This window comes from Nothobranchius furzeri, chromosome 12 (assembly GCF_043380555.1).
Source record: "Nothobranchius furzeri strain GRZ-AD chromosome 12, NfurGRZ-RIMD1, whole genome shotgun sequence".
NCBI lineage: Eukaryota > Metazoa > Chordata > Actinopteri > Cyprinodontiformes > Nothobranchiidae > Nothobranchius > Nothobranchius furzeri.
In genome coordinates this window covers 66,050,810-66,074,697 of record NC_091752.1, presented here as the reverse complement: position 1 = coordinate 66,074,697, position 23,888 = coordinate 66,050,810, and the positions used below count along the sequence as shown (strand labels likewise).

Here is a 23,888-nt window from a genome sequence, read left to right as displayed (position 1 = left end):
TTTATCCTTTTCGAATTTAGCCTCATAGGATTAAGTATAGCGATTGCATATGGGGTACATGTATATCTCCGAACGTATCATGTGTCCTCGGTGACATATAACATAACTCACGGAGGACCGCAACAATTAATAGGGAATTGGAATGTATCCAAAATTAAGCTGTTATGGCCCAAAGAAGATTTTAATGAGAATATAACCACCTGCATGATAGCAACACAGATTGGATTCAAGATTGGTAGTGTAACAGGGAACAAAACTGGCTGCCTGCGCTTGCCCTGTGGAGAAAATGGATTTGACCGGATCATGGCCACACCCCCCGTGACATCATTTTCTGCAGCAGAGCAGGAGGAGAAGAATGACACGGAGTGTGGTGAGACCGGCCCATGGGCGGAGTATATGGCAGTCTTAATGGATCAGACAGGATCCACAGAGCTTGATCGATCTTGTCAGATAATATTGAGGAAAAAGAAAATCTTAAATCAAACTTCAGGTGAAGTAGAGTTGTGGGTTTACAAATATTGCCTTAGAAATAATTTAGAATGGGGACACAACTTCACCACTTTCAAAGTGATAAAGATAGAAAGATGGTGGCCTCGTAGAATCGAATTTGGGTGTTTTCAGACCAAAGACAGTAGTTTAAGTTCCTAGCAAACAGGAAATATTACGGTATTATGGTATAATAATCGGTATGATTTTGGCCTGTAAAAACAACAAATGGCAGTTGACAGGAAGAAAGCTGTTAGGAGAAAGGAGAAAGGACCTGGTAGATCCAGATAAGATGGGAAGAGAGGTGTCAAGGTAGAGGGAGTATTAGCCCCCCTTCTTGTTGCTCCTGTTTAAGTGCAGGCCTCTCTGCACCGCGTGTCACTTGCTCCTTAACTGTCAGTCTGTAACTTGAAGTGAACCAATGGCTCATCAAACTCATCCTGAATCTGAGCTGATTGACGCTCTGAATCTGGAGGTATGTTAGGATTTTGTAACTATTTTATCCAGTTTGTCTTTAGGATGTTGTAGACATTTCATAACTGGTGTACACTTGTTGTGAGGATTATTGTTGTAAAACTATGCCTGCAGATAGGAATTGTAGTGTGGTTCTTCCTGCAGCTTCTGATGATTTATTTTCTCCTATAATTAAGAAGTGTTTATGCAGTAATGCAGTTACTTATTGCTTCATGGAATGAGTTATATATCTCATGTGGAACATATTTTATGTTCCTTCCAGATGGACTCGATTCGGCAGAATATCATAGAGGGATTAATCCCCTCCGCAGGTCCATCAACTGTTTTCTCTCTGAATGGCGCATACTATTTGTGCACCGTGAATCACGGGAGGGATGGATTGCCTCAGACTAAGACAATCGGGCTCCAGTGTGAACATGCTACGATGAATAAACGCTGCGTGTCTTGCAGGTTTATTCAGTACATCCAGACCAAATGGAAAAGGGATTCAAGCGGGAGACTGATCAGGAAGACGACATACTAATGTTGTCCTCCCCGGGAGTAGATGCCCTGCTTGAGCAGGCCCACGACGAGGAGCTGACAACGGCGCCCTCATCTGACGTGGCTGAAGAGGTTGTATCAGTAATGACGGCAGCTTCGACATGCGTCCCGTGTCCTGATGTGATACGTGAAATCCCTATGGTCTGTCTAAGTAGTGAGCCAGCAGGCATTCCTTCCCCTGTCCGAATTGCACCTGGGAGAGAAATGAGATGGAGGATTAAATCCCAGAAGGGGTGTTACTTTGTTTGTCAAGGCAAGATTATAGATTGCTTTCAGTTTATGAATATTTTGTCTGTAAAGACTGGATGGTTCGGCCCAGAAGTCTGTAACTCTTTTGGAACCGCACCTTTGTTGGATACGAAAAATCATGTTTTGGTTTTCAGCGCCAGCTTCCCACCTCAAATGATGGGATCGCTTCCACGTGGAGAAGCTCCGGTGATGGATTTATCTTTATTCTTTCTGGGCGAAGATCCCACAGATGGGAGAAAGCAGTTTAAAGGTTATGTAACAACCCGCAAAGGGACCTTGTGCTTACCCGTAGCTGATGATGGCATTATGATGAGAATGAGGGTTGATGTGGAGGCCACAGTTAGGTGTCTGAGTGTTCAGCCGTTCCTGAGTGAGATGGATGCTAGATTTATGAAAGCTTGCATTGCTGCTCTATCTTTTTATGGTCCTTTGCCTCAGTTCGTCCTCATGGGGGATGTTGCAAGCCCGAGCAACCAGTCAAGGCTTAGAAACAGTGGTCAGGGACAAGGGTCACACAAGGGTCAAGAGGACAGGAGTTCAGGACTTGCTGGTGAGGACAGAACTAGGCAAAGGGTCAAAAGACAAGCTGTCTTCTCTAGATCCACCCATGGACACACCCCTGGGCCCGCCCATAACTCCACCTCTGGCGGGAAAAGAAGGAATGGCATGGAGTGAGGAGAGGTCCAGCTGGACCCAGGAGCTCTCAGGAATGCTGAAAGAAGATCTACAATTTGCTACCAATATGAAGATTTATGACCTGTGCTCTCATTCCAGGAGTGCAGCATGTAACTTTTGTGCCCTCATGTGAATACTGCATGTAGTGAAATGATACTAAATGTCTTATGTAGAGCTAAAAAAAAGTGTATCTGGTAGATGACCCCTTGACCTAAACTGTCAGGAGAGAATGACTTGTGACTCTTGCATTGTTTAGAGCAGTCTCAGAAATGATATAAAAGGATGCAGCTCAGATCGAGCAGGGCTTGGTTCTTCGAGAGAGGGCTTCAGGCTTCGTTCTTGGGGAGATTCTGAGAAGACGAGAGCTGGTGTAAACTGACTCTCATTTAATCATTTTGAACTAATTCCTCCGTGGGGGATAGTAGTTGTTTTTTACTTTACCCATTTTTGTATTTTGATTTTGTAATAAACCTTTTTTGAAAAAGAAACATAATCCTGATTCTTTCAGGTTTTCTCTAAAGCTTCACGTTTGGAGCCCTGGCCATAATTGCACAGAGGTAAGCATGTCGAAGATCGGTCTCTGAATTATCAGGACTTACTTTACAGTTTATAACAGAATAATATAAAGAAACCTTAAGATAAGGGAAGTTTTAACTTCTCTCCCCTTGCGAGTAACGAGTTGTCTTAAGGGTGATAAAAGCAAAATATTCGAGGTTATTTTGGCTCTGATTGCAGGTTGAAAAAGTCTCTAATCAGCTGGAAGGTTGGATTAATAAATAAATTGATAAACTTATGTTAGCCTGATCAACTAGCATAAATCATTTTATAGTTACCAACCTCCCACATAAGCTGTTAGGGGCGCAATTAATTCCGGGTAGCCCAAACAATTGCTGAGAGGCTTGGCTTGCCTCCAGACTTCTCTCTAGTATCTTAACCAAAAGGTAACGAGTTTAAAAGAAGTGTAGCACTCTGAGGCTGGCTATTCGTGCAAGTCATTTCACCTTTAAAATAAAAGACAAGATTCTAATTAGATAGTCCAAACCCGGGTCTGGTACGATTATACTCGTCGATACACCCCCGAACCCTGATGGATGCACCGTCTCATAAGTTCTAACGGAACTGGGTTTTAAAGGAACCGGTAAATGGGACGGGCACGCGACAGAGTCAGGTGAGGTGGTTTGGGCATCTGGTCAGGATGCCTCCTGGACGCCTCCCCGGGGAGGTGTTTCAGGCATGTCCTGCCAGCAGGAGGCCCTCGGGTCGACCCAGGACACAATGGAGAGGTTACATCTCCAATCTGGTCCGGGAACGCCTTGGGGTCCTGCCGGAGGAGCTGGTGGAGGTGGCCGGGGAGAGGACGGCCTGGAGCTCCTTAGTTGGGATGCTGCCCCCGCGACCCGGACCCGGATGAGCAGAGGAAGACGACGACAATGACACCGATACCAGTATTGGTATCGGTAAAAGTTAACAGATACCAGTAACCGATACCAATGCAGTTGCTTGAAAGTGACTTCACTGTAACTTGTCATTTCTGTTCACCTAATATTTTAGTTTTCTGTTCATTTATATTAACATATTTTACTTTTTATCTACATCACAGTCTTTTCATATTGAAAACAGAGAAGAAAAAGAACATCTATTCCAATTCGTTGCATTTTCTTGTGTGGTAGAAGTATCGGTAATCGGTATTGGTGAGTACTCAGATCCAAGTATCGGTATCGTAACAGTTTGGAAAAAAGTGGTATTGTTGCATCCCTAATATTTACGTCTGCTTATGACGAACTGCACCGTTGACTGACATTCATAGAGTTACACTGCCCTTTGCTCTGATTGGTCCAAGTGTTGCATGTGGAGACAGTTGATAGACAACGTCTCCCATCGTGCGAACTAGGAGTTAGCTGCTTCAATGGTCCATGGCCAGAATATATATTTACATATATAACCCTAACCATACATATACGATGGCTTGCCAGGCTAGAATTATGTATGACAACCAGCTAAATAATTGTAATGCTCCCATTTTACCACAGTACGTTTATTTTTTGTGATTTGCAGGATGGAATTATTTATACTACAAAGAAGCTTTTGTGCCACCTCTGAGAAAAACAAAAGAAAAGAAAAAAGGGACAAAGTGTCAAGACAAAAGTCCAAATTTTATATTAGGAAATCGGATAAAATGTCAAGAAAAAGTTCTTATTTGAAAAATAAATTTGAGAAAAAACTTTTAAACCACAATGTGAAGAAAAAAAATCTTACTAGTATTTTGAGGACCAGAAAGGCAAGAACAGACTCACCCAAGAAGGTAAACCCTAAGCCAACTGTGTGTGCTCTATTTTATTTTATTATTTAAAACGTTGGTTGTGGTTTTCATCCTGAGTTAACCATAAAAAATAAGGTTATTGATAGGAGGCGCCATCTTCTGGCTTCTTCTGCAGCAGTGTTCTCCAGCAGAACTTCAAGGACTTCTCACCTCTGTCAGTGCGCCCCAGGGCAGCTGTGGCTACATCGTAGCTCATCACCATCAGTGTGTGAATGTGTGTGTGAATGGATGAATGATACACTGTAGTGTAAAGCGCTTTGGAGTCCTTCCTCTGAGAGGCGCTATACAAGTGCGGGTCATTTATCATTCTTTCAGTTATCCACAATAAACGTTTTTAAGCATCGGAAGTTAATAGAAGTAGTTTCCTGATATTATTCCTCAATAATGGGACTAGGCTTAAAACTAGAGGAGGTTGGACCTTTTCGGTAGCAGACCCAGAATTATGGAATGATCTTCCATTAGCTCTCCATGTCGGTAGGTGTTTGTAAGAAGGTGCTGAAGACCCATTTTTATAACCTGGCTTTTAATTCTGTGTGTTAGTTGCTGTTATTTTCATTTTCTTGTATTTTGTGACTTTTTTTTTAATGTATTTATTGTTTTTATTTGTTTTCTTATCTTAGTCCTGTTCAGCACCTTGGTGGCATAACATATGTCCATAGGCCAGAGGTGTGACCAAGTCACTGCTTTGCAAGTCACAAGTAAGTAACAAGTATTTCCAGTCAAGTCTCGAGTCAAGTCCAAGTCAAAGACAGCCAAGTCCAAGTCGAGTCCAAAGTCAATGATATGGAAGTCCAAGTCAAGTCCAAGTCCTTAACTTTGGATTTTCAAGTCATATTCCAGTCATCTGTCCAACTTCAATTTACTGACAATGATAAAATAAATTCCAGAAATAAAGCTTCTTAAAGCTTCATTTATTTGCTCAAACAAGCAGGAAGTACAACGGAAATAGATTATAAACAAAGTGCTTCTGCAGTTAGCGGTGAATCAAACCCAGAAAGAAGAATGATTTGTGATTGTTGTCCATGTCGCGCCATTTCTGTGCTAAAATATCAGATATGCTCAAGTCATTATCAAGTCAACAGATGCAAGTTGATTCAAGTCGCAAGTCATTGGCGTTCAAGTCCAAGTCAAGTCGTAAGTCTTTAAAGCATTTATCAAGTCAAGTCAGAAGTCATTAAAATAATGACTCAAGTCTGACTCGAAGCCAAGTCATGTGACTCAACTCCACACCTCTGCTGTGAGGTGTGTTTATAAATAAAGATGATGATGATGATGATGTGATGATGAATAAACATCAAAATGAGTGTTTCAGATGTTTTGAGACGTGTGTATGTTTGAGTCTTTTATTGTGAAGGACTAAAAGAAGCTTCTCTGGGTTGCTGAAAAATGGCAGCAAGACGGCATCAAAAAGACTCGTTCGTTCATCATCTGAGCTGCTGCTCATTCTGCCTTTACTCTCATCAGGCCAAGTGTAGTTACGCTCTTCAGCCACCAGATGTCAGCAGCTCAATGACAAGTGTCACTGTCGACTCTTGTCAGTGTGCCCCAGGGCGGCTGTGGCTCCATCGTAGCTCACCCCCACCAGTGTGTGAATGGAAGAATGATACACTGTAGTGTAAAGCGCTTTGGAGTCCTTACTCTGACAGGCGCTATACAAGTGCGGGTCATTTATCATTTAAGTGACAGGACAAAAAAATGTACAGAAGCATTAAAAAAATGAAGTCGCTACACTCAAAGTTTTATTTAAATGAGAAAATTTGGAGAAAAGGATCAGGAATATCTGGTACCTGAATGCACGCCAATCCGGATCCACAGAGGAATTCCAGGTAAGTGCTTTAACTCAAACGTCCCCACGAAGGACAGGATGTCCAAGGCCATGTGGGCAATGTCCACCGCGTGTCTGTCTCCATTACGTTTGGGCAGACCTGATGCAACCATGTAGGCATCTCCTATTGTCTCAACCTGAAGTGTAAATGTTACATTTTAATATTTTTATGGTTGCAAGCAGGAAACATCTTACTAGCTGTAGACAATTCATCAAGTGTGAGTGATGTCTTTCTACTTTCTACCCTAATCCAGACCCTTAATTTTGATCGTTTCCCTGCTTCAACACACCTGGTCTCCATGAGCAGGTGATTGGCAGCCTTCTGCAGGGCTTTATGAGTAGCTGAGCAGATGATTCAACATCTGAATCGACTTGGAGAAGAAAAACAACTAAAACATGCAGGCTACTGGCATTCCAGGACCAAAACTGGGCAACCTTGGTGTATAGTTTTGGAAATTCTGGGTCGGAGAGGGATGCTGAGCTAACGGGTTTATTTAAATGGGGTCAAGGCAATTGTGGACTGCAGCTGTCTTAAAACAACTCCAATCTCAAAGATGTTCTTGTATGTTTACATTAAAAAAACCTTCATGTAGTATTCATAATTAACCCAGTAGAATAGTATTATTTACATGCAGGAAATGCCTCAACGTGCTATTTAACTAAAATGTAACTAGAAAATAACTGTGAAGTCAGGATTCATGAAACGTTTGCGTGGCCTGCTTTTATCTTTGGAAACTACAGTGATCCCTCGCTACTTCGCGGTTCGTTTATCGCGGATTCACGACTTCGCGGATTTTTTCTTTGGAGCCTTATTTAAGGGAAATTTGCCGATTTGCGGTATTTTTCACCGATTCGCGGTATTTTTCTATGCGAAATATCAAGAAATTCCTGGTTTTTTTCATCAATTTCATCATAAAATGCACTTTTTGTAATAAAACTATAAAAAAACCAAGCAAAAAATTTTTTTTCTTGAGTTTTACCCACAAAAAGAGAATGTGATCATACGATAATTCAATATAGTACTGTACTGTAAATATGGTGTCCCTACTTCGCGGATTTTCACCTATCGCGGCCAGGTCTGGAACGCATCTACCGCGATAAACCAGGATAGATTTGTTTTAATAACCCAGGATTCAACTTTGTTCTTACTCTTACTTAGACTAGCCACTAGCAAGTTAATCCAATCAGAATCAGTCTTTATTTCTTCCTACAAAGGCTGTTCATCAGTGCAATCTGCAAGAAGTGAGACACTAATGATCCATAATAATCTGATTTACACAACTCAGGCATGCATAAGTTTATAGCGGTGCTGTTTCCTTTCAGAAACTTTTTACAAGCTGTGAAAATGACCTTGTAGACGTCATGATGGTCCAGTATGCTGTCAAAGTTGTTGTAGATGTCGTTCAGCATGTCCACGACCTCCATGGGGGTGCTGTAGTGGCAGAGCGTGGTGAAACCCACAATGTCGCTAAAATAGATGGTCACCTGCTTGAAAAGCTCAGGCTCTACTCTGCCCGTCTCCTTCAGGGAGCGAACCACGGGACTGAGGGAAGACGGACAGGACAAAATATTATCACGTGTTCATAAAGATGTGTTTACCTGTCATTTGAGATGCAGTTACACTCCCATCCTGTAGTGAAACAGCAGGTAAACCTACCCAGGCAGCAACATGAAGTTAAGGCGATCTGCTCGGTCCCTCTCTGCTTTGTACAGAGCGGTTCTCTCTTCCACCAAACGCTCCAGAGTCCTGGAGTACATCTGCAGACGTCGGATCAGGTTGTCCATGTACGTCTCAGTGGCCTGGTTGTGCAAGTTACTTTGGCACAGCAAAGATAGATGAATGTTATTGACTTCGGTGGAAAAAACACCTTTTTTACATTCACTGAATAGTTTTTGATTTCAGGGAATGGAGCAGATTGCACAAACCCGTCCACATGAATCCATGATGCATGTTGTAGACGTCAAACAAACAATATGTCGGGTTACCTGAAAATCTTTCCAAGCGTTAACTCAATTTTCTTGAAATCCGGCCTCCGCTCAGGGTCTTCATCCCAACAGTTCTTTATCAGCATGTACAACTGTACACATATGAGAATAAAGCCCTTTACTTAGCTGTAATTGGAATGATTAACCTTACATTATTAAGTGGAAATGCAGTCAGGCAGTGTGAGAGGACTGGTTTACCTCGACCTCTCGGTCTGATGCACCTTCAAAGTTAAGATCAGGTCTGAAGAAAGTGTTGTCTCTGGGAAACTGCACTCTGTGCATTTTCTCTGAGGAATTACAAAATAATACATTAAACAAATGATGACTGGATGACGTTTATTTGCACATACATGTTTCCTTAGTTGCAGCAGGCTTGTTTATAATTCCATTTTTTGGTTCTTTTTTAAAACACAGAAAAGGTTTCTTTTTACCTTACTTGCTGACAGTTTCGTTCCCGGCTGCAAAACTTCCTCAGAGCTGACGCTGATGGTGGCGTCACTTCCTACTCCGTTTATCCGCGGGCAGCAGAGGACGTTGTCGCCCTCTGCTGCCCGCTCTCCCCTCTCCGATGATGCAGTCCCATGCACGATCCAATGAGTAAACCCCATCGTCTCTGTTCATGGTCCCACATCCACGTCTCCTTATCTCGATAGCTTCTTTTATCCATCTTTTGTATTTCTGTTGTTCGGTGTTTATGATCCTTGTGTTGTCCCAGTCCTTTATATGGTTTCCTCTTATGATCTGTTACGGCTGACTTCTTTATTGTGCTTTCTGCTTCTTCTTTTGCTGCTCTTGTGCGTCTTTGACTTGTTTCTTTCTCGCACTCCTTTCTATGTTCTATTGTTCGTGTATTGAGTTGGCGTCCGGTTTCTCCTATGTATGTTTTATTGCAGAGCTTGCATGGGATTTCGTAAATGACTCCACATTTAAGTCCAGCTGGTGTCTTGTCTTTTGGATGCACTAGTCTGTTTCTAACTGTTGTGTATGGTTTTGTTGGTGTGTTTATGTTGTGTTTTTCATTGTTGCTCTTATTTTTTCTGTTATGCCTTTGATGTATGGTAGGGTTATCACTGGTTTTGGTTCTTGTCTTTCTGGGTTTCTGGTTCTTTGCTTTGGTTGTTCTTTTCTTTCTGTTGTTGTGTGTTGTTTTCCTTTCTTTATCGCCCATGTCGGGTTTCCGCAGGTCTTTAAAGCGTGTTGTATGTTTGTCCTCTTGTTTACGGTCTCTTTCTTCGGTTATCATGTTTGCTTGGTGATATAATGTTCTGATTACTGACATTTTGTGTATAGTAGGGTGTTTTGATACCATGAACAGAGACGTTGGGGTCTACACTTTGGATCGTGCATGGGACTGCATCATCGGAGAGGGGAGAGCGGGCAGCAGAGGGCGACAACGTCCTCTGCTCCCCGCAGATAAACGGAGTTGGAAGTGACGCCACAATCAGCGTCAGCTCTGAGGATGTTTGCAGCCGCTGTGACGACCCTCGTCCCCTCGGTCCGTCCTCTCATCCCAACCTGAACCTTTTGTCCCCGCTGCAAAGGATCCAGCACCAGGGACAGCGCCAGGAGTGGCCTGCTCACACTTTCCGGCGCCCCAGCGCCCTTTCAGGACCTCGGAGAGAGGCACGCCGGCAAAGACCGCAACTGACCTGCATCAGCCATCAAGCAGCTCCCGGGACTTAAAAGGAGGAGAAACAGACAGTCGAGGAGATCCTGGATTAGCCGGAGATTCTCCCTAGCTCACGGACACGGTTTGCTACCGTTACCACTCGGGTTTAAGGTTATTTTCACCGTTACCGTTTGGGTTTAAAGTTGTTGCTAAGGTTCCAGGATTAGCCTGGGTACCCTCTGAGCTGTCTCACACGCTTTGCTAAAAGGGTTTTTTCTTGTTTATCCTCTAGTGAAGGATTCAGCTGACTGAACGTCAGTTTCTGATCGCGGTGGTTTTCTTTTATCCCCATAGGACTTCTGAGCCGGGGATATTTATCGTTTAGGAGGTTGTTGTTTGAGTTTGGCAGGATGCCTTTTCATAAGCAGTTTGGCTGCTTATGTTTTTTTTTTTTTTTAACTTTTTATTTATCAACTTTTACTTTACAAACACATTCCCCTTCGTACTCAGCATTCATCATATTTTTAACATTGAGTTCTGTTCATTTCCCCTCGTTCGTTTTCTAGAAGTCTTTCTTTGTTTGTGCTCTTCCGCCGTTATTCTGTCCATTCTTTACCTTTGTCTTCTTGTCTTCTCATTCCCTTCCGTGTCCGTTGTTCTTCCTTCCCCGATTAACCTGTTTTTCTATTTCTATCTTCTTGGCTTGTTTTCTCTTTCTAATCATTCATTTTTCTTCTCCTTCTTTTGAGTACTTACAATGCATACAAAACGAAAAGAAAAAAAAGACGACAGAAAAACAAAATAAATAAAAAAGAAAAAATAATAATAATAAAAAGATTTAAAAAAAAAAAAAAAAAAAAAAAAAAACCCATATATAAATAAATCAAAAGGTCGGCTCATCTGCAGATTTCTTCTTTCTCTCCAGTTCTATATATCTGTATGTCTCCATTTAGCCCATCGTTTATGCATTTGTTCCCCTTTCAGTCTTAGTCTAAATGTCAGCTTCTCCATTTCCTGTATTTCTCCAACAATTGTCTTCCATTCTTCTATTGTTGGGGTCTCTGGTCTGGACCATTTTCTAGTGATGGCTTTCTTGGCTGCTATCATGAGTATCCTCATCAGATATTGGTCTCCCCCCGCTATTTCTTCCCGTATGGATCCTAGGTACATTAATTTAAATGTCTGTGGAAAATAATATCCTAATATTATTTTGGTGTTCTCATATATTTGATTCCAAAAAGGTTTTATGTTATTGCATTCCCAAAATATGTGGGCGTGATTGGATTCTATATTTCCACAATTCCTCCAACATCTCGTTTGTTTTTGTATTTGTTTACTTATGATTTTCGGTGTGCTGAAGTATCGTATTTGGTTCTGCCAGGCAAATTCCCTCCATTTTTGTGATTGTGTTGTCCTATTTTGTGTTTTCCACATCTCCTCCCATTCCCCGTCCAGTATTTCTTCCCTAATTTCTTTTGCCCATTTTTCTTTGATATACTGTGTTGAGTGGTTTTCTATCGTCAATAATGTTTTATATATTATGGATAATTTCCGTTTAGGTGCTGGATTTGTATATGTTTGGATCATCATTGTTATTATTTGATTATTCCCTCGAATTTTCCTTTGAATTCTGTTAGTGTAGTAATCTCTTAGTTGTAAATATCTAAACATATCCTTATTTTCCACGTCAAATTTTTCTTTCAATTCTTGGAAACTGTTTATCATCCCTTCTTTCTGAATTATTCCTAATGCTGTCATTCCTGTCTCATTCCATTTTTTGAATCTATTATCCCTTTTTCCAGGTTCAAAGTCCGAGTCCCACCCTATCCATCTTAGCAATCTTAGCTCTCCCTCTATTTTTAGTTTCTTGCTTATGTTCCACCAGGTTTCTAAACTAAACTTAGTTATCGGGTCCAGTTTTTCAATATTTTTCGTCCAGTATTCTTTTCTGGTATTTTCCCCCAGTAATGTTTGGATTGGTATTTCCTTTCTCTTTGTCTCCATTATTTTCCAGTGGTTCAAGTTTTGCGGGTCACACCAATCAATGAGTGGTGCTATTTGTGCTGCCTGATAGTAATGGTATATATTTGGCACAGCCCTCCCTCCCTGTTCTTTTGCTAGTTGTAGGGTAGACCTTCTAATTCTTGGTTTTTTGCTTTTCCAAATAAATCTTGATAATTGTTTATTCCATTTATTGAATTGTATTGTTGGTATTTGTATTGGGAGGGATTGAAACATATATAAGAGTCGTGGCAAGATATTCATTTTGATAATGTTTATTCTGTCGTATAGTTGTAATGGATAGGATGTCCATCTGTTTAGGTCTGCGTTAATCGTTTGATTTAATTCCTCATAATTTTGTTGAAATAGATTCTTCAGGTCTTTAGTTATGTTGACTCCTAAGTACTTAATGTGGGTATTATCCCATTTAATCTTATATTTGATCAATTCTGTTTTTAGTGTGTGATCATATAACAATGCCTGTGTTTTATGTATGTTAATCTTATATCCTGAGTGTTCCCCATAGGCTCTCATTAGTCCCAATAGGTTCCTTAGGTTATTAGTCGGACTGTTTATGTATATTAATATATCGTCTGCAAAGAGGCTTATGGTATGTTCCTTATTATTAATTTCTATTCCTTTTATTTCATCCTCCTGTCTAATTGCCTGTGCTAAAGGTTCAATATATAGCGCGAACAGAGTAGGGCTGAGACAACAGCCCTGTCTTGTTCCTCTTGTTATCTGTATCTCATCTGTTATTGATCCATTTATTTTAATTCGTGCTCTTGGTTCTGTATACAGGGCCTTAATACAGTTTACTGTCTGTTCATTAAATCCAAATTTTTTTAATGTTGCATATAGGAATTCCCAGTTTACCCTATCAAATGCCTTTTCTGCATCAAAGCTTATTATAGTTGCCGGTATTCTTTTGGAATTAATTTCTTGTATTATGTGCAGTGTTCGTCGTATGTTATCTTGCGTTTTTCTCTCTACAACAAAGCCACATTGATCCTCATTGATTATATCTGGAAGAAATCCTTTAATTCTATTAGTTATTATTGTTCTATATATTTTGTAGTCTATATTAAGAATTGAAATCGGTCTATAGTTTGTTGCTTCTTCTTTGTTTTTCTGTGGCTTAGGTATTACAGAGATAATAGCTTCTTGCCATGTTGGTGGTATTTTATTGTTGGTCATAATCCAGTTGTATGTTTTATGCATTATTGGTACAAGTTCCTGCTTTAATTTTTTATACCATTCTGCTGGGTATCCATCGCTTCCTGGTGCCTTATTTGTTTTAAGTTTATTTATTGCTTCTATTATTTCTTTTTCCGTTATTGTCTTTGTAATATTCTTATTCTGTTCTGTCCCTATTGATGGTAAATCTAAATTTTGTAAGAATTCTTCTATTTTGTTATTGTTGCTTCCTAGCGGTTGCGTATATAGTTCCTTATAATATTCCCTAAATATTTCTTCAATCTCTTTAGGTTCGTGTGTTATTTTTTTTGTCTTCGGGTTGCATATTTTACTTATGTTATTTTGTTCTTGTTGTTTTCTTATTCTTCTTGCTAGTAGCCTCATTGCTTTCGGCCCTGCTTCATAGTAGTTTTGTTTTAAATATTTTGCCTTAATTTCTATTTCATTTTGGTGCATTTCATTTATTTTGTTCCTGATGTTTTTTATTTGTTCCCGTGTCTTTGTTTCTGTTTTCTGTTTGTCTTTCTTTTCCATTTCTTCTAGTTCCTTTGTAAGTTTTTCATATTGTTTAGTCTTATCCCTTTTCATTTTGCTTGTAATCGCAATTAATTTCCCTCTGATCACTGCTTTCATCGCATCCCACAGTATATCTGGCTGTACTTCTCCATTATCATTTTCTCTCAAATATTCCTTAATATTTTTACTGATCTGTGTTGTCATTATTGTATTATTAAGTATTCCTGTATTCATTTTCCATAAAGTTTTCCTTTTAATTTTGTTGTTTAGTTGAATTTTGAGATATATTGCATTATGATCTGATAGATCCGACCCGCCTATTTCGCATTCCTTTATTTTATATCTATGTTCTTTTTGTATTAAAAAATAGTCAATTCTCGAGTAGGTTTTATAATGAGCAGAGTAGTGGGTATAGTTCTTTTGCGCTGGATTAATTTCTCTCCATATATCTATAAGTCCCATTTCTTTAGTTATTGTATTTATTAATTTGGTTAGTGTTTTTTTATATGTTGCAGTACTTGTTGTATCGAGTTGGGAATTCATTATTAAATTAAAGTCTCCCCCACATATACAAACCCCCTCCATTTCCATTGCTAACATATTTAGTATATATTCATAAAATTGTTTATTACTTTCTGGTGGTGCGTATACATTGGCTAGTGTTACCATCTCATTTTCTATCTTTCCTTTGATTATGATAAATCGGCCTTCTTTATCTCGGACCTCTTTTACATTTTCATAGTTCTGTGAATTAGATATTAAGATTGCCACCCCTCTTTTCCGGCTATTGGGACATGAACTATAGTATGTATTTTTAAACCCAAGTTTTTTAAGTTTTTCGTGTTCTTTCTGTGATAGGTGGGTTTCTTGTAGAAAACTAATTTGTATTTTTTCTTTTTTGATTTTATTTATTATTTTCGCTCTTTTTATTGGATTGCCCAGCCCATTTACATTCAGTGACATTATTTTGATTTCCTGGTTTTTATCATACATCATTTCTTATTCTTCTTGTGTCTTGCCCTTTCTCTCAGTAAGTTCTCCCTTTTGTCCTTGCAGATGGCCTTTCTAGTCTTGAGATACATAAAAAGAAAGAAAAAAATAAAAAAAATACTGATACAGAATAAGTAAATAAAGTACCCCCGCCCCCCTTTAAGAACCCCCTCCTTGTAACAACCAAACTTAGAACCTGTTGCTACAAGGTAACTGCCTTTGAACTTCCATGTTGAGATGCCCTCTTGTGACTCTCTACCCCTCCTCTGGGGGGAATGCCTTCCTTTCCAGAAGGGCCCCCCTACCTCCCTTTCTGTCTCAGTCATTCCACTCTAAACCGTGCCTAGTGACACTCGTTAACCAACATTTTTAAACTTTTTACCTTTATACATGTTCGCCTCATTTTCCTAGAGCGATACTTCCCCTTATTTATTCCCCTCCCTCTGTCTTTTTTCTCCTAAGTTCGTATTCTTGCAGACGTTCTCTGACTCTGTTCTTCAGCATTCCGTTCTCCCCCACCTTTTTCCAGCTCGCCGGCCCCTTCGCATTAGCCTCTTTATTCTTTTGCATTTCTTCCTCTGCCATCTGGAGTCCTTCCACTGCGCATCCTCGTGACTTCAGGTCCCTCACCGCCTCCTCCGCGCTGTTGTAGCTCTTCATTCCGTCTTCCCAGAAGATGCGCATTTTAGTGTAGGGCGTTTGGAATCGAATTTTCATGCTTTTTAATTTCTTCTTTATTGGGAGATACGCCTTTCTCTGTTGCAGTACTTTTGCAGTGTAATCATGATCGAAATACACTCCCTCTCCCTCAAACATAATTTTTTTCCCCTTCTCCCAGGCTTTGTTCAGAATCATGTCTTTCGTTTTACTTTGCTGGAATTGTATTATTATGGATCTGGGTGCCTGCCCTTCCTTCGGCTTGGGCGCCTGCGCTCTGTGTGCGCTTTGTATTTGCAGATCTTCTTCTAATCCTAGTTCTTTCTTGAGCCATTCTTCTATTGTCTCCTTCAATTCGGATGGTTTAACTTCCTTACTTTCTTTGATTCCATACACCCTTAAGTTGTTCCTCCTTGCTCTTGCTTCGATGTCCTCTAGTTTGTCTCCGATGTATTTCTGTTGTTGTAACATGTGCTGTATGGCCTCGTTAGCTTCACAGCTCCATTGTTCGAGCTCTTCCGTTCGTGTTTCTCCGTCTTGTATCCTTTTCGTTTGTTCTTTAATTTCTTTGTCCATATTATCAAGTAGCTTATTAATATCTCTCTTGAAGTCGGTCAACTCCTTTCTCATTTCTGTTGTAATCTCCTCTTTGTTCGCCTGGAGTTCGGTCTTCATTTCGGCAGTTAGTGTTCGTATCTGGAGGCTAATGCTATCCAAACTAGCTACTCGTGTTAGCTCTCCTGTAGCCCCCACTGTTAGCATCTGCTTTGTGTCCTTACTTGGATCTTCTGGCTGCTTTTTGCTCTTCCCTTTATTCGTTGTACCTCCGCTCATTGTTGCTTTTCCTTTTCCTTATTTTTCCCTTTACAGTTCAGGCGTTTTCTAGTTCGTGTTTATGTTGGTTATACGGAGCTCTTGTCACTTGCGTCTGTTTCACTCTGTCGCCATACCGGAAGTCCGGCTGCTTATGTTTTTAGTTTCCATTAGTATTGTTTATGCCGTTAGCAGCGGACACCTTGTGTTAATAAATCCTTTTGTTTTTACACTAACCTCCTCATCCTTTATCCACTCACACACACCTACACCTCTTTTCTTGTGTTAGTCCCCTCATCATCCTAGACCTTCAGAGGGGGCGTAACAGCCGCCAACAAAATGTCAGCAAGCAAGGTAAAAAGAAACATTTTCTGTGGTTTAAAGAAGAACCAAAAATGGAATTAGAAATCAGACACAGCAAGAACACACCAAAGATGCTTGTTTATAGATAAGTAAAGAAGACCTACCTATAGTATTAGAGCAGCATTGCGTATAAAACGGGGTTTGCCTCAGGATGATCTCATGGGCGATGATTCCGTAGCTGTAGACATCGCCTTTCTGTGACACATCATTTTTACGAAGATGCTCCGGGGCTGTCCACAGATCTATGAGGACAACTAGACCTGAGTCTCTGACTAAGATCAACAATAAACCTCAGTGATGATCATACCTCTGCCTGGCTTCAGTAAGGTGTGGCAGCCAAAGTCTGTGATCTTGACCACCATGCGGTTATCAACCACACAGTTAGTAGACTTCAGACGACCGTGGATCTGAATGTTACTTGAGTGAAGGTACGACATGCCCTACGATGCACACATTTTTATAATGGGAATGTAGATGAATAACAATAGTTCCAGAATACTTTTATCAAAGAAGATGTTTAAAATCAAGTGAAATTAAGATTGTAAACAGGGATTGTTAGTCACAGCCAAACAGTACCTTTGCTATGTCATACATGACCGATATCTTATACTCCATGTCCATGAAGGTCTCATCTGGGTAGGATATCCTGTCACTGAGAATGTACTGGGGAAAAAACTACAGATGAACTTTATGTTTCATCACTTTTATGACTTTTTATGACTCTGCTGCTTTCAGTTAATGAAAAATGGAAATATGGATGTAATTTTCACTTTAGAAGTGGGGGGTACACGGGGGTGGGGGGTGGGGAGTGGGGGGGGGGGGTATCTTTACAGTATGCTCTAATAGGAAACAGGCTTCAACACAAACGGTTGTTTTCCGCTTGGTCATAGAACTCAACCAGTGTCATCTTAGGTGTGTTCTTGCTGTGTCTTTGTAAATCCATGCTTTTCGTTCTTTTTTAAACACAGAAACAGTTTTGTTTACCTGTTTGTAGCTACGGTTTCGCCGACAGCTGCCGGCTTCTTCAGGCTGACGCTGCCGTCAGCCTGAAGAAGCCGGCAGCTGTCGGCGAAACCGTAGCTACAAACAGGTAAACAAAACTGTTTCTGTGTTTAAAAAAGAACGAAAAGCATGGATCAACCAGTGTCAATTCATGGGCTGCATGGTGGCGTAGTGGTTAGCATTGTTGCCTTGCAGCATGAAGGTCGCAGGTTCGAAACTCGGCTGCGGCCTTTCTGCGTGGAGTCGCGTGTTCTTCCCATGCATGCGTGGGTTTCCTCCGGGTACTCCGGTTTCCCCCACAGAACACAACATGCCCTACAGGTTATTAATTGTAAGTCGCTTTGGATAAAAGCGTCTGCTAAATAAATAAACATAAACATTTAATATAGCATAATATTGTTTTTGGATGGTAAAAATTGCAGGGGTCAAAACTTGAAAAAGTGTGTGTGTGTGTGGGGGGGGGGGGACATGTCCCCCCTGTTCCCCCCCAAAATTACGTCCATGCACGCAGTGAATGCTAAAATAACAACATATAAAGAAACATGTTTTCTAAAAGATCTGTGGTTTATGTTCTGTTTGCTACAGAAGTTTCACAAGTCGTGACGTACCTTTTGTCTAGTTAAGCCACTGGAAATCTGCACGTGACTTATTTTGAAAGTTTCCATATTGTGGCGGCCCTGCCACTGATAGGCCGGCAAGGCCGCATTGCACTCTGGGGGGAGGGTAAATTGGGGTTGTTTATTCAGTTTGTGGTGTTCTGAGGGTCGTTTTGTTCGGGGTTATGTTAGTGTTGTTTGCTTCAGTTTGGAGTTCACGCTGTGTTGTTCTTATCCGGTGCCTGTTGGCACCGCGAGTTAAACGCACGTGTGGGGGGATGAAAAGGGGAGCCATCCAGCCATTAAAAGTGTTCTATGTCTGCTACCTGTCGACTCTTCTTTGCTGCTTCACACACACCCCGCTGGAGAGCGGCGCAGACCGCTACAATATGTTTTCACTGTGTTTTTGTTTCACTTCCTGTCTGGCCCGATCTGAGCTACTGAGCTTGATGCGTTCTGGAAGCATAGTTCATAAAAAATAAACTGAAAGCATAAGCAACACGTCCTTATGTGTCTGGGTCGCTTCCAAAACGCAGCACTTTGTGGCGAAAACACACCCGTTTGCTACAATGGCAACTAAATGCTGTGGAAAGGCCCGGAAAGAGTTGAGAGGTTTGGAAGTGGGTTTCTATAAAGGTGTACAGAAAATGGACATGTTAATGATAACTCTTTGAAAAGTTCTGAGAACTGGAGATTAGTTCTTACTGGACAGGCAAGCTAACAGCTAGCCACAGACAAACAAACAGCTGCCATCTTAAATTCACTTAACTCTAAGATTTTGTGGCAAATTATACAAATGCAAATTTAAAAAGCAGTTGGAGCCAACATTTTACACATATATGGCGAGCCATCACAGCCACAAGACGCGGTTATTCTAGCATTTTTTTACATTCTTGCAAGAAATGCTCCAGTTTGCACCATAAATCCTGCACCTAGCTGCTACTGCTGCTTTCTCTAGTTGCAAATAATACGATTTGTTTCATTTAAAACAGCCAATGGCGGGAAGGCCAAACAGGAGAAATGAATGATCATAGTCAACATGTAGAGAGTTGCAATAGTCCCAAGTGAGAGTCCATAAAAGCATGAATCAAATTTTCCACATCTCTCATGAGAACATGCAGCTTTTCTTTGGATTTTCTGTCTCTTTAGCAGAAATGCTGCCTCGAAGCATAATGTTTCCACCCCCATGCTTCACATTGGGTTTAGTGTTTGTGGGATGCAACTCGAGGGCTGTGCAGTGGCGCAGTGGCTAGAGCTGTTGCCTTGCAGCAAGAAGGTCCTGGGTTCGCTTCCCGGCCTGGGATCTTTCTGCATGGAGTTTGCATGTTCTCCCTGTGCATGTGTGGGTTCTCTCCGGGTACTCCGGCTTCCTCCCACAGTCCAAAAACATGACTGTTAGGTTGATTGGTCTGTCCAAATTGTCCTTAGGTGTGTGCGTGTGCATGATTGTGTGTCTCTGTGTTGCCCTGCGATGGACTGGCTCTCTGTCCAGGGTGTACCCCGCCTGATTGCCCGTTGACTGCTGGAGATAGGCACCAGCCCCCCCACCCCGACCCCATGTGGACAAAGCGGGTTCAGAAAATGGACGGATGGATGGATGAGATGCAACTCAGTATTCTTCCCCTTTCAAATACGGCAAGTTGGGTTTATACCAAAGAGTTATTTTTCGGTCTCATCCGACCTCTTTCATCTATTTAAGTGGGACAGCTCGCATAATGAGTGGCTGCCAGAGACTTTTTTGTCCCACTTTTTCAGAAGCTGTTGGTGGTTTGGCGATTGTACATAACAAACAATAAACTACAAAAAGTTTAAATATAATATAATGTATATTCTCACCCTGAGGGAGCCTCTCTGGCACAGCTCAAACACCCCAAACACGCCGTACTCAAACTTCACGGTGCCATAAAACTTGGTCAGGTTGTAGTAATCAATCCTCAGCAGCTGGAACATGAAACCACACAAAAGTGGAGATAATGTACAAACATAATTTATATAGATAATTTATTTAAATTCTCAGGAGAAAGCAAAAGCATCTTACAGTGTTTAGCTCAGTTTTCTGCTCTGCAGAGAAATCTTCATCAGTGTGTATCAGCTCTTTCAGGATGACAGGCTGGAGAGTAGAGCAGGCCGAGATTAAATCCTTCATGTTGTTTCATCAACTAAATGTTTTTATGATTAGAGTGTTTTCATTGTCATAGTGCTACCTTCTTATCATAGCAGCCTCTGTGAGTTAGGTAGGTACTGTCTCTCCTTTTAACTTCATCAATCTGTTCCAGAAACACAACAGAAGACATGTCAAAGCCCACAGCACCTGTGTTTGATGTATGATGAATAAAACACCCAAAAATGTCACGTATCAGTTATTCTCAAAGCTCAAATTATACGATTATGTTGCATCTATTTGCGTCTCTCAGTTCTATCTCTATTTTACAAAAGCAGCTGATTTGGACTCTGATGGGACCCGGTTTGTGGCAAAGACGCTGGTTTCCTTTTACTTTGTTTAATGCACACATTTTTTTTAAAGAACCCAGAAGCACCTGGATCAGCACGGACAAGTCTGCTGCAGCAGAGAGTAGCAGCAGACAGCAGAATCTCCTGATATTTGGGCATCTTGTCTCTTGGATAACAGCAACACAACTCTACCACTGACTCTGTTTACTCTGCAACATGGATGTTTTATCTCCACAAATAACACAAGCCTGGAGATGCTTCTGCTGTGTGGTTGTGACCCCTGCTTTCCACGGGAGCCGTCAGCAGCACGTTACTGCAGCAGCACGTCTTGCTCGCGTAAACTGCTGCTTGGCCCTTCCCACGAGATGCGAAGCAGCAGGGGAGCAGCTGTCACCGACCGAGCACGAAGTCACACGAGTGACTTAGTCAGTAAACACAACAACAAGCAGGAGAAAACTACAACATGGCTCCAAAAGGTACAGGTGTTTTATGTTCTGTCTGTTTTATAATCGCCAATACGGACCTGAAAAACAAAGGAGACCGCTAGCGAGGTGATAACTTATAACGGGGCCGCACATTTAGTAACTTCTTTTAAAAGTAAAGCAACTGGAAGGCAGTACGTTTCTTTATTATCTCGGGAGCTTCTCTTCATTTCCGCGTCCGATTTCCTGTCTTTCCTTCCCCAAAAATGTTGAACTTGACCCGTTTCAGAGGCGTCACGCGTAGAAAATAGAACCGGCGCGTAAAGGCCGCGACATGCTGCTCCTGAGACGCGGCCGACTCGCGCTGCTGACGGCTCCAGTGGAAAAGGTTCTGTTGACCACAGCGGTTCCTATCAGCAGCTATGACGTGCTGCTGCAGTAACGTGCTGCTGACGGCTCCTGTGGAAAGCCGGGGTTAGGCTAATGCTAATGGTTAGCTTCTGCTAGCCGCGGCATTCAATGCTGTTTCCTGGACACTAAAACAACAATTGAGTTTATTTTTTATAGCATCAAATCAATACCAACACTGTTATCTTTCTGATTTGTTTTATCCCCGAGTGTTTGGTCTCTCGTGTTTTGAAAATCAGCTGATAATCTTTAAATCCTGCTGAGTGAATCGGGCCTGATGCTGTGAAAGAGCAGTGGGAGGGATAAAATATCAACAGCTGAGACAGCTTCACTAACATTGTAAAAAACTGAAAACTATTCTGCAGCTTGTTGGAGATAAACAACAGCATCATCAGCATATGTCTGAAACATTACATAATGATGGCGGTTCTCACCCTCAACGAGACCTCCCTCTCATCAAGAGGTCCAATCAGATGCGGATCGATGTGGGACCACTTCTTCTGCATAAGACGCTCCTTCCTGTTTTGCCTGATAAATGTTCAAGTGCATATGAAAACATGGGAAAATTGTAAACTGGGTCATATTGCGTGTAATGAAAAATAACCTAAATAAATCTGACTCTTGAAACTTTTGTTCTTGAAACTTTCTTGGATTTTCGTGTTTTTCCTCGTAAGTATTTTAACGATGAGACTTTACTCTGACAGAGAAAATATTTGTAGTCGTTTTTAAAAATGTGTTTGTTTATTGCTGTGAAGACTGTTTTCTATTTGATTCAATGATGCTAAAATGCTAAATGTTGCTGTTGTTTACCTGTAGAAGATGAGAGCGATGGCTGTTACCACGACAACGCTAACACCCAAAACAATCACAATGATATCCTGTGTAGATATTTCTGAAAAGAACATATGCAATTACATTATTAGAAAAAGTAACAAAACCTGAGAGAGATTCCTGCTTAACTAATAGATTTTTTGTGTAAAGAGGTCCTTCGCTCATATTTTCAATACATTTTCAGTGGTCTGTAGTAGGGGGAAAAGCTCAGATGCTTCAGTTTCAGGAAGTAGAAGTCAGCTGGAGGAGAAAGTAGCTTCAGACGGCAGGATTTTGAGTCTGATAGTTGGACATCACCTCGGATTGGCTAACAGCAACATGACTCTACCACTGACTCCACAAATAACACAAGCCTGGAGGAGTTCTGCTGTGTTGTGGAGTTGCTAATGCTAACAGTTAGCTTCTACTAGTCGGGAAGTTTTCTGCTGCTTCCTGGACGCTGAAACCAACAACAGCTTTCCCCATCGTAAGTCATTGTGAGTCCCCCCATTGATGAGTCAAGCGACAGCTTGAGTGGTGAAGTCCTAGATTTTTATCATCTATTTTCTATCAGAAGTTAATGCAGGAAATAGGTGTAGGAGACTATTTTCACATTCAGCCTGCATGAAAACTCGGAGAGACTGATCCTTTTCAAACATAAGAAGTAAAAATGGTTTCTCAGACTTCTTCAAGACGTTTTTACTGGTGAAAATTCACTATGAAACCAGTGTTACTGGGTTGTTATTGCTAACGAAAACATTGGAGAAACACGGTTGCAAAAAAATCTGCTAATTCCTGGTTGAGATCAAACTGAATTAGGAAGTAAGACACTTTTGTTTGCATGGTGCATATCATGTTACCAAAAATGGCATATTTATTTTGTTATTTGTAGTTTCCTTCCACAAGTCTCCAACCCCTCATAAAACTGTCTCACATTCTCCTACTTAGAAAGTTGGGAAGGGGTCCAGGTGCTCAGGAACACTTCCTAATCATTTAAAGGGAAAACAGTAGTTTTTTGAATGTGTTTCAATCTCCAGCGGCAAGGCAGGAGGAACCTGCAACTCCTGCAAAGAAATCTGTAGCTTCTGTGAATTGCCCGACTTTGAGCACAGTAGTTTCTATTCTGAGCGGCTCTTAGATTGACCCAAACAGAGAATTTCTAACAGTTTTTTCAGACTTTGGTGTTCTCTACTGCAAAACATCTCCACACAACTCCTTACTTACTAAAACACCAGAACTATCTGTACAGATATTTCCTGACTTACGCCTGGATTTCGACACATTTTTAAAAGGTTCATTTAACATGTCTTACGATCAGATATTTCTGGCTCGTCTTTGGGAAGTTTGCCTCCTTTCCAGGGCAGGGCAGGGCTTGGATGTGTTGCTATGGTTTTATTTTGTGATGTATCAAACACTAGCAGAGTTTCGTACTGTAAAGAAACAACATATGTGAACAGAAAGAGCTTCTTTCTTTAACAAACTCTGCACCGACCGTTGA

The 23,888-nt window shown here is 41.1% G+C and overlaps 1 protein-coding gene across 3 annotated transcripts in view; it reads right to left on the bottom strand.

Annotated features, from left to right (window-relative positions):
• Window positions 1-23,888, bottom strand: part of gucy2ca (guanylate cyclase 2Ca) — a 42,910-nt gene that overhangs the window by 6,832 nt on the left and 12,190 nt on the right. Inside the window, exons 10-23 of one of the 3 annotated variants that reach the window (XM_054750729.2) lie at window positions 23,703-23,820; window positions 22,391-22,472; window positions 22,015-22,108; window positions 20,504-20,566; window positions 20,338-20,409; window positions 20,136-20,240; window positions 17,278-17,376; window positions 17,009-17,141; window positions 16,806-16,943; window positions 8,754-8,842; window positions 8,556-8,647; window positions 8,227-8,385; window positions 7,920-8,112; window positions 6,532-6,706 (exon numbers count right to left, since the gene is read on the bottom strand). In XM_054750729.2, the coding sequence (XP_054606704.2) occupies window positions 6,532-6,706; window positions 7,920-8,112; window positions 8,227-8,385; window positions 8,556-8,647; window positions 8,754-8,842; window positions 16,806-16,943; window positions 17,009-17,141; window positions 17,278-17,376; window positions 20,136-20,240; window positions 20,338-20,409; window positions 20,504-20,566; window positions 22,015-22,108; window positions 22,391-22,472; window positions 23,703-23,820 (1,612 nt within the window). The remainder of the gene's footprint in view (window positions 1-6,531; window positions 6,707-7,919; window positions 8,113-8,226; window positions 8,386-8,555; window positions 8,648-8,753; window positions 8,843-16,805; window positions 16,944-17,008; window positions 17,142-17,277; window positions 17,377-20,135; window positions 20,241-20,337; window positions 20,410-20,503; window positions 20,567-22,014; window positions 22,109-22,390; window positions 22,473-23,702; window positions 23,821-23,888) is intronic. The other 2 variants (XM_015945346.3, XM_070542853.1) reach the window with 2 other exon arrangements.